The 13738-nt window shown below is 39.1% G+C and overlaps 1 protein-coding gene across 1 annotated transcript in view; it reads right to left on the bottom strand.

Moving 5' to 3' along the window:
* FBN2 (fibrillin 2) overlaps nucleotides 1-13738 on the bottom strand; it is a 267961-nt gene that overhangs the window by 97637 nt on the left and 156586 nt on the right. Inside the window, exons 12-16 of the mRNA XM_053567017.1 lie at nucleotides 10781-10900; nucleotides 9751-9876; nucleotides 8652-8774; nucleotides 6872-6994; nucleotides 788-940 (exon numbers count right to left, since the gene is read on the bottom strand). Coding sequence (XP_053422992.1) covers nucleotides 788-940; nucleotides 6872-6994; nucleotides 8652-8774; nucleotides 9751-9876; nucleotides 10781-10900 — 645 coding nt within the window. The remainder of the gene's footprint in view (nucleotides 1-787; nucleotides 941-6871; nucleotides 6995-8651; nucleotides 8775-9750; nucleotides 9877-10780; nucleotides 10901-13738) is intronic.

Consider the following 13738-nt stretch of genomic DNA (forward strand, 5'->3'; position numbering starts at 1 on the left):
AAATTCATTTAGGATTTTCAAGAGGATGACAGGCCACTTGCTTCGTGGGAATGCTTTTCTCCATCTTCCTTGTGGAAAAGTTCTTATTTCTTTTATACATGACCAAACTGACCAGTCCCTCCATGGGGTCTCTCCCAGCTGTCTCCAGGGCCACTAACTGCCCCTTCCTTTGTGCCCTCCCAGCTCTTTGCTTACCTCCCTTTTAAGGCAATAATCACAGTAAACTGTAATTCAGGCGTGTGCCTGCCTGTATTCTCAATTATTCCCAACTTCAAGGAAAAACAGAGAGTGTGCTTACTTTTGGGTCCCTTTTGTCCTTCCATACATTCAATGCAGGGCTAGCAAAAGTCTGAACAGATGGAAGCCAACCTTAGCAACCTATGAGTCTGGAACTATGGAAGACTGCAGCCCGAGACCACTTGGTGTCAAAATTTAAAAAATAAAATCAGGTCCTCATGTATCTAAACTTTGAAAGTGGCAAGCACATTCTCCACAGTGAAGTCACCGATCAAGAAACTCGAGGCTAATGGGTAAAAATAAATCTGGTGTGACAATTGTAACTGTATGGGCAAGTGGATTTCCCTCCTCTGCCTGTGTTCTCTGTGCTGAGACATCACGTGGAAGTGTGAGCCACGTGTCCTTCCTGCTACTTCCTGTGTCAACACAGCATTGGATTTCTTTTCTTCAGTTTAAAATAACGGCCAGGGGAACACGTGCTCTTTGCCCAAATAGCTAGTCTTGCATTTTTAGATTCTTTACCAGGCGTGAGAATGGTACGTCTAACTACCTGAATTTTTAGCAGGGCACGGCTGGCAGGGCTCTCCAAAACCGTAGTCTGGATTGGCGCAGCAGCACTCGGACTTGGTCACGGCTCCAGGGAAAGGTCGCACACACGCTCCCTTCTTGATTCCGCCATAGCAGGTACTGCGCATGTGGGTGTCTGGGGAGACGGGCGAACAGTGATGAGAGGTAAAGACAAAGAGACTTCGAATCTGAAGGCTTGTTTAACCTAAATGGCCACTAGATCGAAGCTTCTAGAGGGCATCTGCTACTTTTATTTAGTAAGTTTAGCAATGAACAGTGTTAGAAGGTCAACAAATATTTGTGGAGAGAGAGAAAGAATGCATGCTTATCACCAAATCTTTTTTTCTCCCCCTTCCAATTAGTTTTATGAGCTATGTAGGTATTCCTTATCCCACTTACCCTCATAGGCCTTTCACTGAACCAAGGATATTTCCACAGTTATAAGCAACACTTTGACCTCTTTCTAATCACGGGCTCTGTTCTACTCAAAATGACACTTATTTCTCTTTTAGAAGTTCTCATGAACAACGCAATACAATGAAGTTAAGCCACCTGGAGGGGAGATGGCCTGGGCGTGAGATTTCTTCCTTTCGCTTTCTGAGTTAGGAAGTCTTTCCTTTCAATCTCCAGGACACTGCTTATGACTATTAATCTCAGATGCTCAACAAGGTCAGTTATAGAAATAATGACTATCACTGCCCGACCTTGGCACTCTGCTAGTTGCTTTACAGATATTATCTCCTGGAACAGACAGGGTGTCAGCTGTATAGGACAGTGGTCATCACCCACATTTTATACATGAGGAGGATGGGCTATAAATAGAGCCACATCAGTAGCTTGAAGTCCTTAAATCCTCAGCACCTGAGTTGAGATTCAGACAAGGCTTGTGTCACTTCCAAAATTCTTCCTCTTTCCACTCTGTCATGCTGCAACCCAAAGGAGCACATGCTGCTTAGATCTCTCATTCCCAGTTCTAATGAAATACACTACAACTTTATGAGACAATAAACGGCGAAGTATAAAAAACTGAGATAGAAAGGGCCAGAGAAGCAGCACAATGTTCAAGCCCCATCCTGACATGGTACTTTCATCAGAGATAACCCCTATGATTATTCACAACAGGTTGGCAATGATTTTATTGCTTGTTATGGCAAAATGAGTCATCTAATAATTTCTTATAATCTGGGGTGTTTCTGATCCAAAAAATGTGATTTGTGGTTACATTAAAAAATCAGATTTATGTGCGCTCAAATGGAGGAGGACCACGGGATTTGCCACCTCCATCTCTGAGAGATCTTTTCTGCGTCTGCTGTGGCTGAGTTTGGTAGAGTTTGCTCTGAGTTACACACAAAAGCAGGGCTTGATGCGAAGACAAATTTGCAGAAATTGAACATAATTCATGAGTTCTAATATGATTTTGGTGGACATTACAAGTCCATTTGGACATCACAGGTTATCTCAGAAGGCACAGAATAGTCACAGCTGTTTCTGTTTTCATATTAAGCACACATGCCATGCACAGTTTTTTGAGGCACAGAGATAAAAGGTCTATGGAAGTCAGCGGAAGAGTGAGGCACACCACATGCTGGATTTATTTCAAGTTAACTAATCTGTTAAGAGTACCCAATCCCAGAAATTCCATGAAGGAGAAAGTCATGTCATCTATGGATGGGTTTTATGGGCATAAACTGTCCTATGATCAGATCCTCATGGGATGATCTTATATAAATTATAACAGATTATAATTACATTATCATTATACGTAACATAGGATAAAGTTTACATAGTAAAGGAAAGCTTTTTTCTTAAGCATTAAGCACAATGCCTGGGACACATACCAAATATACAAAAATGGTGGCCACCTTGTTCCTCTCTTCTGTCTTTAGTGAGGACGTTGACCTTTTCCTGTTCAAAGACCTCAGAATAAAAACCTAGTCCATGCCATAATATTCAAATGTAATTAAGCCACTGTTCATGGGTGTACAGGATGACAAGAGCACTGACGTCACAGCACCACTGAGGACGTGTGCATATGAAGGCTTTGGTGGAGGATCTGACCTAAATGCTAAGCTATTTCTTTTCCACGTATCATCAAATTTCTGCATGCCTTTTCTTTCTTAAAAAAAAAACAAAATAGAATTGTTTTAGGACCTTCTCAAGTAATTAGTATATACTACACACTATTGGTAATATATGTATGGATGCCAAATGATAATTATTTTGATTCTTCCTGCTCTATCAATTTTCTTTACTGCTTAAAGCAGCAACTATTAAGATACAATGCCACTATTTAGATTTAACAAAACAATAGTGATAGTTAATTGGGCATTTGCTGTGTACCAGACACTGTTCAAAGCTTTATACAAATAAACCATCTACTATTAACTTACTGACTCCTCAGAATAGCTAAAGAGCAAAGGATGTATCTTGCCCAAGGCCACACAGCTAGCAAGTAGCAGAACTGGGATAAAGAAAAGAAAATTAACCTGTAACTAACAGAGACGTCAATAAAGATGTTGGAATGTCCTGAAACCAATGTAACGTAACATGATGCTAAAAAGAAAATTTGAGGCGAAATCCTATAAAGAACAACTAACAAAGATTTTAAATTAAAATTAAAATTTTGACACTGTCCTAAAGGAAGTGGATATCAGAAAATTAGTTACCTGATTTTAAACCCTCCCCAACACTGAGGATATAAATAGTGTAAGAGAGTGCTGATTATGAAAGGATATTTTGAGGACTAGTTTTTTTTGGCAAGAGCTGGGTTGAGTTGGGAGTGTTTCCCTCTGTGCGTCTGATTTAGAGAATGGAGCCTAACGGGGAGCATCTGAAGAGCTCTGTGGCACTCCTGCCCGGGACACTTAACAAGCAAGGACCAGTGGCTGCTTTTCCTACCGCAGGAGCACAGGAGTGGGGCAGTGGTGGGGGTGAGATTAACCCCTATCCATGTGCTGGACAGGACTTGGGATGGCTGTGTCCTACAGACTGGCAGGTGTGGCATTGAGAGGATGACTGCGTGGAGGGGCGATGAGACGCCCTCAGAGAAAGTCTGCCTGGAGTGGACGACTGAGTGATCCAAGGCTGGGATAAGTGGTGCCCAGGAGAAAGATGGAAGGTCTACATCTGAGGAAGGGCAGCTGAATGCTCGTGAAGGACCCACAAAATTGCCCACAGAGAAGACGTCAGCTTTAAAAATCTGCAAACAAGTCTTGAAGCTCTCAGAAAACATAAGTAACACAAGAACTAGGCTTCCACCTTCTAAAACACTCTCCTCTGCCCTGACCGTGGAAAAGTGAGAAACCTTCTCACTCTGTGAACATCTGAGCTTAGAAGAAAAGTTGTAACTTAAAATCCAACTCCGAGTACTAATTACTATATGACACTGGGCATCTAATTTCTAACTTGAAATTGTTTTTCTTACATGAAGTCATCATAGAACTTTTTTGTTACCTAAAAAACATTCAATAAAGTTAACAAATGGCTTGAGTTTTCCTGCTTTGAATGATTTAAAGATAAAATTTAAGAGTGGGAGGGACAATACAGTTGCCTTTTGTTTACACTCTGCTTGTGAGTCAGACCTCTTCAACATACTAGTTAAAATCATAGCTTAATTTCCTGCAAATAAAAGAACACATATTAATAACTAGAGACATAAAAAATGAATATACAAAAAATACATCTAAAATTACAACGCTAATCCTCAGGAATTCAAGACAAGACTGAGCAAAGACAGACCCTTTTTTGACTAAAAATAGAAACACTAGCTGGGCGTTGTGGTGGGCAGCTACTTGGGAGGCTGAGGCAGGAGAATCACTTGAGCGCAGGAGTCTGAGGGTGCTGTGAGCTATGATGCCATGGTACTCTACCTAGGGCGCCAGAGTGAGACTCTGTCTCAATTAGAAAAAGAAAAAAAAGATAATCCTAATAATAGTTCATAAGTAGTGAATCAGACTCACTGACCATCAGTGGACCTAAAAAGCGACAAGAAGATGTGAAGAAAAACATCTAGAACAGTGGTTCTCAACCTTTCCAATGCCTCAACACATTAATACTGTGGGCGACCCACAGGTTGAGAACCCGGATCTAGAACATCATGGGAACAGCAATATATGATTTTACACACATGACAAATGGTGTTTTCAGTTTAGAAAGTTTAAGTGACCATGATGATGAAAACTAGAGTGGGCTTTTCAACAATTTCCGATGTGTTTCTTAGATGTGGACAACAGAATGAATTTTTTGTCTTTAAACACTGAATTCCTCACATTTTGGTCGTTGAAGAGAAAAAAAAAATTCTCCCTTCAGTGTTGGCTTTGTGCTCAGCGTAGATTTCTACAAAATCATTCAGATAAAGGAAAAAAGCAACCAAAGGCATGAAAGTAACCGAAAATATTCTGGCTCTGTAAGCAGGAAGAAGCTCCATTCTTTCAGTTACTGAATTTGAAATATCCGTGAACAAAGTGCTGACAACATTGCTGGTAAATGAATCCTACATTGGGTAGAGGGATGAATTTCAGTGAAGGGATTATTTCCATCTGCTGATTCTTCATTTTTCTTTTTTTTTTTTTTTGTGGTTTTTGGCCGGGGCTGGGTTTGAACCCGCCACCTCCGGCATATGGGACCGGTGCCCTACTCCTTGAGCCACAGGCGCCGCCCTGATTCTTCATTTTTCTTTTTTCCTTTTGGAATCCAAAGGTTTTAATTCTCATAGGTGAGAATAAAGTATTAGTACTAACAACTAGGTCTAAAAATTTCATTTTTCTCAAAAATACTTTTAAACCAATAACTAGTTCTGTGTTTTACTTTACAACCTGAAAAATAGAGGGTGAAAGAAAGCTAACTCTAGAAGTCTCACAAAAATATTTCAAAGAGAAATCTGAACTGATGACCTGCATTAAATTTTACAAGATACTTTGGGATTCTTGTCGTTAGCGTACATTGTTTGAGTTCTGAAATGCTGGTGGTATTTCTGTTTTGCCTGCCTCTGCAGAGCTGATCCCTGCTAATTCTGACTGATTTTCCTGAAATTCACTTGATAAAGTATTCAAGAGGAATTTGAATGGCTTAGAATAACGTACAGTAGAACCTCTGTAAATGGACCATTCAGGAGACTGTAACAAACTGGTCAACATACACAGGTGGCCGCATAAGGAACTGGGCCTGTTGAACTGATACGTACAGGTGGTGTACATCCAGTCTGTGAAAATTAGGTCAATTTAAGGAGGTGGTCAGCGTAGGAGGTTGACTATGGAGGGTCTACTTTATATATTCTTTCTCATACTCTAGCCTCCTTCTACACTTAATATGATGAGGAATAACTAAAAACATTTTTAGCTTTGATGTAAGTCCAAGTTCTATGGCATAAGTTACTCGCATTTCACATTTTGTTTGGGTAAAACCAAGCATTTACTTGAATAAAACTATAATCCTCATTTCGTGTCTTGTCTGTTATTATTTACAAAACCTAAATCCACTGTATTTAGAATTCAGTTATCTAATATTACCAGGGATTCTTGTTCAAGGGCAATATTATTTTCTTCTCCAGGTTTTTTGACTTACGTCACTTTAGGGCCTTTGGAAGGGGGGCTGTGTCTGGGGGAGGGGACTCTCTTTTTTTTTTTTAAAAAGCTTCATTACGATATAATTCACATAATGATAGATTGCATCCATTTCAAGTCTGCTATTTAATAGTTTTTAGCATACTGAAGGATATATACAGCCATCACAACAGTTGATTTGATTAACAGAATATTTTCATCATCTCGACAATGTCTGTTAGCTATCCCCCCACTCTCCTAACACCCTCATGCTCACTGCCTTCGCAGCGGGACTCTATTTTGTCCCGACAGATCTGCCTGTTGTGGATATTTCACAGGAGGGGAATCGTATACCACCCTGTCTTTTGTGATGGCTTCTTTCACTTCACATAATGCTCTCAAAACTGATCCAAGCTGTGACAGGTATTCTTTTTATGGCTGAATATTATTCCATGATGTAGCTGTATCTCTGTTCATTTTTAAAAGATCATTTTGGACAACGGGTCATTCCAGAATGTTTTACTTACCAACGCACACGCGTCCATCCATGCCCACGGCCAGGCCTGGGGGACAGTCGCAGCGGAAGGAGCCTTCGTTGTTGATACAATGTCCATTCATGCAGATTCCTGGGGTCTGGCATTCGTCAACATCTGCCCAGAGGGTGACAGAAGCGAGGCCATTACTGGGTACATTTGACTTTCTTACAGAGTTTCGGCGTTGCCCCTGCTCCATGCTATCAACTTTTTGGTTTTGATTTTGTAACTTAGGGAAGAACAAATATATGATCACCAGCCTTCTGCTTGTAAATGCTGTTCTTTCAAACACATTTTTAGAAAAGACTGAGTGAAAGTTGCTTTACGTTATCCATTAGATTTTTAAAAGCCTCACAAACTCCCTTTTCGTTATTTATTTGGCAATCCTGTTTCATGTTACATATTTAGTTTGTATTAGTTAAATGAAACAAATTCTTAGGAAACTATGACAAACTTTTGTTAATTTTTCACACACAGAAAACTAGAGGTAAATGCTCTTTTGATGTTAATTTGATTATTTCATAATAATAAAATGATTCAAGATGGCTCTTCTCATTTTTCATTCACTTGAACTTATCAAATGGACTTCTTAAATGACTTCCCCAAAAGATAGAATAGACTTCAAATACAGAGCCGCCCACTCATGAACATCACAAGACCTATGAATTACAATATTTGCAATAAAAAATTATAAAAGCTAACTTTTAGAAAGGAGAAACTGATGAGATCTAAGTCGTTGTTACACGCATATTTAAATTCCTTAAGAAATGCTGAAATAAAGTTAATGTCAAGATACACACTGGAGCACACTGGTAATTTCTCATCTTATGCTAAATCTAAGTCACTAACCTTGAGACGACTTCGCATTCATGAGTTCAATAAGTAAAGTTACAGAATTCCATTTACTCTTGGACTCCTCTTTCTTAGATACTCAAAAAGCTATTTGTTATTCAGAAACAGGAGAAATCAGTCTCAATTAGTTTATCTTTACTGACCAGGGAATTTCATTAAAATCATAGGGACTGGTTATGAGTCTTATTTGGTATTCAGGTAAATTTATGCAATTGAGGGCAGAAAGCATTCATGGAGTTACTTTTGTCTAAAAAGAAAAAACTAAAAAAAAAAAAAATTAAAATTTGCTTTTAAGTAGGAACTATAAAATGTATCCCACTTCTCTAAATTCCAATTGTGAATATAGACATAATCTCATTTGCTTCCAAGAGGCTTCTCTTTTGCTTCTTAAATTCATCCCTAGAGCTCAGCCTTCAAAATAGCTTTATAAATCAAACAATTAATAAGCATATTAAAATTAAGTCTTCACTAAACCAATGTAAAAATTTTAGATCATGATACAGTTAGGAATGATTAGCTTCATGGAAAAAAATGTAATGCTAAACCAGCAATGAACAGCGGTGGAAAATCTCATTCTAAGAACACGTAAGAGTGAAAATTATTCAAGAATTGTTTTTCTCTTTTTTAATTTAGCCAAGGAGAGAGAGATTAAGTCTATATTATTCTCAAGACTTGCTAAACCATAACATCATTCCCTTAATTTTTCCCAAAACCATTATTATTTTGGAAAAGATGTTACTGCTCCCTAGACCACAGTGTGTGTGTTTCTAGGAAGCTTTAGACACCTGCCTTACTGAATTAGCAAGAGATGTGAAGAATACGAAATACACGTGAAGAAACCGAAGTAATTCCTGCACGATTCATTCAAATACTAAAGATGGCTTCAATCGCAGTCACTTCCCTATCTCAGAACCATTCGTACCAGTGCAGTAACGCCCATTTGGAGCCAAGACGAATCCTGGTTTGCAGATGCACTTGAAGCTGCCGTCCTCATTGATGCACATTCCATTCAAGCACATGTTGGTTGTTGTACATTCATCGTGATCTGCAGAAGAGGAGAGAGTGACTTAGACCACGGGCTGGAGAGCACCGAATCCCTCTTCTTCCACAAACAACTCTCAGTCACATTCCACTGCATAAAAAATGAGCCACGTGCTCAGAGATATTGGTTATTTTAAAAAATGAGGAAGTCAACTGAATGGCAGTAAACGGTATGGGGAATGGAAAGGGCCTTTAGTATGAGGGAGAGAATAGAATTAAATAAATGTTGCACTTAGCTGCTGTCAGAACCACATAAACCATGAATGGTGTTTTATTTTGAGCACTCAAAAAGGTAATAAGACTTTAGGGATTATTTTTTCTTTCTTTCTTTCTTTTTTTTTTTTTTTTGTTGTTGCAGTTTTTGGCCAGGGCTGGGTTTGAACCTGCCACCTCCGGCATATGGGGCCGGTGCCCTACTCCTTTGAGCCACAGGCACCGCCCATGAGTACTTCTTTTATGAGCAAATGAAACAATGGCAAACCTCACTGAAATGATGCGGCCTTAGTAGAAGGCCATGATGTGTTGCTATGGAAACAGAGTATGTCCATGGAGCACTGCTATCGATTGTATTTCAACACATCCCCAGGACTACAAATCCAGCTACCGTGACCACATATGCCAGATATGTTCATTTTCTCTCCAGTATGGGGGAAAGGAGGGAAATGTCTCTTTCATCTTGTTGGTTTTGTAACCCCAACATCTGAAAATACAGTAGGGGCTAATAATTATTTGAATTTACAAAGAATAACTACTCTATACAGTTAAGCATGTACCATGAAGGAAATCTTTAGAAGCAGTAAAAATGTCTGTCCCCTCACTTAAGTCTTTATGTTAAATGAGTTTATATTTTACCTAAGTTATCCGAAAAACTCTAAACACATGTGTGACGTGTGAGCTTTCCTGGAAAAAGTATAGAAGGTTCTAAGTAAAAGTATATATTCCTTAAAAGTCTTTAGCGATAGAGCAGGCAATTTCCATACCAACACAGTGTTTCCCATCTGTGGTTAATTCAAAGCCGGCATTGCAAATGCACTGGAAACTTCCATCTGTGTTCACACATCGACCATTTTTACAAAGAACCCCATTCTGGATGCACTCGTCGATATCTGGGAATATTGAGGATGGTCAAACATTAGTATTTTCTAATACTTACACATAAAAACAGCAATAGGTGGAATTTTAAATCTCCAGTTTATTGTTACATGTAATATCCAAAATCAAGTTGCTTCTTAAGCATAACTTCATCTCTCACCAGCTTTCTTCCTTGGGTAGGTGGGTATTGTCGCTGGTAGGGGGAGGGCAGAGAAAGAAATGGAGTGTGCAGTGAGCCTTAGAGAGGGCGGGCTGTGTTGCTGGACTCACTGGTGCAGCTGTTTTCTGACAGTGGTTGAAGATGCTGAAAGGTCAGAAAAGGATGATGGGAAAGTGCAAAATAACCACAGAGTTTCTAGCTTAAGAGTAATAGAAAACTGCTGCAGAAGGCTGATTTGAACGACTACCAGTAGGTGAATAGGAAATGAAAAAGCAGACGAGCAGGGAGGCTCCTGTGATGAACCAGCAGAGAGGTAGAGAGTGTGGAGCACGATGGTGGGGGTGGCAACAAAACCGTGAGTAAAGACCAGGACGGATCTGCTGTTGGATGTGTGTGGGGTTCAAAGAAAACAGTCGTTGAAACCCACTATAAATCTTATGCCCAGTTAATCAGAGAACACTGATGATGTTACTCAAAAAACGTCAGCTATGGTCTATGGAAGGAAGATGAACTGAATTTTTGTGAAGCCAGATACCATGATGCTTGGGATATACATGCAAATAGTGTTTATGTTTAAAGGGAGCATCTATGAGAATATTATAGAGAAAAAAAAAAGAATATTATAGAATAAACCCGTAAGAATCTAACAGCACATATTTCATTCCATGCCTTATTTTAATAAATCTGCTTTTACCTTCATTGGCCTCGGTCACTGTATTTCAGGGAACATTTTCATACAGGAAAGCAAACTGCCTTACCAATGCACGCTTGCTTGGTAGGAGTCCTCTGGAATCCAGCGTGACATTTACAATAATAGGAACCAGGTGTGTTAACACAGTCTCCATTCGTGCAGGGATTTGATGTGCATTCATCAACATCTGTGAGCAGCAAAAGACACCACTGTAGACTTCCTTCCATTTGTGGAAATGTTTGTTTAAAGTACATTTAGCCCTCCCAAATTTGAGAGAAGAGTAGTCAGTGGTAATAGTCTAAATAGCAGTGTATTTATAAATGAATGAAAATTCCTTTCTTTAAATACATACAGAGCCCAGTCTGAGGATTTGCCTATGAGAGAGTACATGAGAATCTGCTTTAAGCAAGAAATAAGAATTTTTCCATTGGAATAATGCCTAATGATTAAAAGCATGGCCTCTGAAAAGAGATAAAGAGAGACAACATGAATTCCAATGGGCTGTGACACTTATTACCTAGAGCAAGCTGGGAAAGTTAATAACCTCTCTAAGGCGGAGAATAGTGTCAGAAGAACAATCAAAGGTTTCTAAAGATACATATTTATGTTGTATGTTGTCACTACTATTACTTTTAAAGAGATTGATGGATTAGGGTATTACTTTGGTATTACTTTTTTATGAACTCATGTATATTTACAGCTATCTATGCACTGAGGCTAAGTGATATTTTGAAGTGACAAACACGAGGAGAAGGAAACGGAAGTAAAACAAATCCTGTTATTTTCAGCAGCTTTAGGTTTCTTTAGGATCTTAAAATTGGCACAGGGATTTTCTGCATACGATGAATTTTTATGCAAATAACAGTTTGCATCCAAAATGTGAGAAAGTCACTGTTTTTCCTTCAAGGCCTCCTCCTAAAGCTTAATTAAAAGCAAACCTATCGCAGAATTCGGGGACTGAAAAAGCAAACCACAGCTCTAGTAGCCTGGACCAGTGAAGTCCCAGAAAATCACGTGTGCCAGTGTCAAAAATAAGAATCCACCTTCTCTCAGCAATGTCTGCTGATTACATTGACTGCTAGCTAGCAAATTAAAAACCTAGCTAGCTGGTGAAGGCATGAAGATTTGCCATGTCACATACATGTAGAAGTCGTTAAGATATGCAATTTCAGTTAAATTGGAGAGCCCAACAATAAAATCAATTCACAGGTTGAGCTTTTTAATGAATGGGTTACTCCTTGCACAGGTGTTGTTCAAGGAGGAACTGTACTCCATCAAACTCACGAACCTCATTTATGTAAACAGTCAGACTGAACGCAATTAAGCCCTTCCCGGTAAAAAAGAAAAAAACCCTCATAACAAATAAAAGCAACAATGAATAACGGGATTAAATGCTTTTTCAGTTCATCCAAATACCCTTCAGCCCATTAAGACTCACTTACATTTAAGCTTTCGGTTGATAACATCAATTCTACTGAGCCAAAGGAATGAAGCAAAATGAGAAAAAAGAGAGTCGGAGCATTAGCCAGCATATAAAGTGTCATGAACGGACTTTCCAACACACAACATCAGCTGCAGGGCATGGCTGAAGACGGCGTAAGTTCTCCGCATGCGCAGCAGCAATGAAGAGTTAGTTGTAGCTATGTCTTCACAGAAGCCTCAAGGTAAAGCTCTAGTCTAGTGAAGAACGTGAGGGCCCTTGTACTGCACCCCTCTCTGTAGGAAAGCTTCCAGGGAAGCCACTTCACAGCACAGGACTTTTCTCCCAGTGCTGGTCGCTATGACAGCCCTGCAGCTATGTTACCACTACAGCCCCAGTGCATTTCTGCCTCTGTGGCCCCCTGAGGACCTCATCAAGGGATCAGCACACAGAGAAGATATAACACGTCACTTATTTCTTCTTTGTAAGTGAACAGTCTCAGCAAACTATTAGTGACTTTACAATTCCACGTAACTTCAAAACTTTATTTTTTTTCATTCTTTTCTGGGATGACGGTATGATTTTGAGTTTTAGACTAATGACACATGACCAGTGCCACCTCGGAAACAGACATTTCCAGTCTCCTCTTTATTCTGAGTCTCATAGTTAACTGCCTCCAGGTGATCACGTTTGTTTGTGTTATTTACAGGAACAAAAGTGCTGAAACACTACAGTCTGTACCCTTCCATTTCTATCTACGTTTCCCTTGGGGCTGAGTATTTTTTAGCAAGTTTCAAGGTATTTCAACTCCTAAATAAATGAAGAAATTGTGGAAAATGTTGATTATAAAAATGGTTAAATTCTCAAATATTATTAGGGATAAGGAGTACTTTCACATGAAAAAGACATTGTACAATACCTCAGAAAAGACTTTTTTTTTTTTTTTTGATTTCTAAGAACTCTAACATTGCCTGTAGCCTGCCAGAAACAGATGCCTCAAATTATGCTTTACTATTGCAAAACAGAATGATTTGAATTGAGTTTAAACCATTGATACTAGCAGTTGATAATAAAAACACACCAAGAGTAAAAACATTTAATGTTAGAGTGGAATTCTCAAGAGAAAGGCAGAAAAAGGTGAGCTGAGTAAACAGAGCTATTTTCAGGCCTCAAGTAATCCCCATAATATATGCAAAATGGATCTAACGCTGTTTTCCTTGTCTTTGATGCTTTAACACAGCTGTCACATTTCAAATTGTACTATTTCATCAGGTATCCAAAAAAAAAAAAAAAAGATCTCAAATAGCAGCGGTAGCTGTTATTGCTCAAAGCACTAGCACAACCAAAAGTTCCTACTCTTATCTTGGGCTCCTATAATTTTACAACACTAGGTAACTTATATCCTCTTTGCTTTTCTGATACCCCCTTTATTGTTTAGAAATTCCAACACAAACCAGATCCAAAGCTGACACTAGAAAGAATAAAGGATTAAAAATATTACAAACTCATTTCCTGAGAATGTGCTCTAATACTTCGCTAGGTCACTACGAATCACAATAGTCAGAAAGATAACTCTGCCAGGAGGGTTTTAACTTTGTAGGGCTG

Source organism: Nycticebus coucang, chromosome 17, assembly GCF_027406575.1.
Source record: "Nycticebus coucang isolate mNycCou1 chromosome 17, mNycCou1.pri, whole genome shotgun sequence".
NCBI classification, from domain to species: Eukaryota; Metazoa; Chordata; class Mammalia; order Primates; family Lorisidae; genus Nycticebus; species Nycticebus coucang.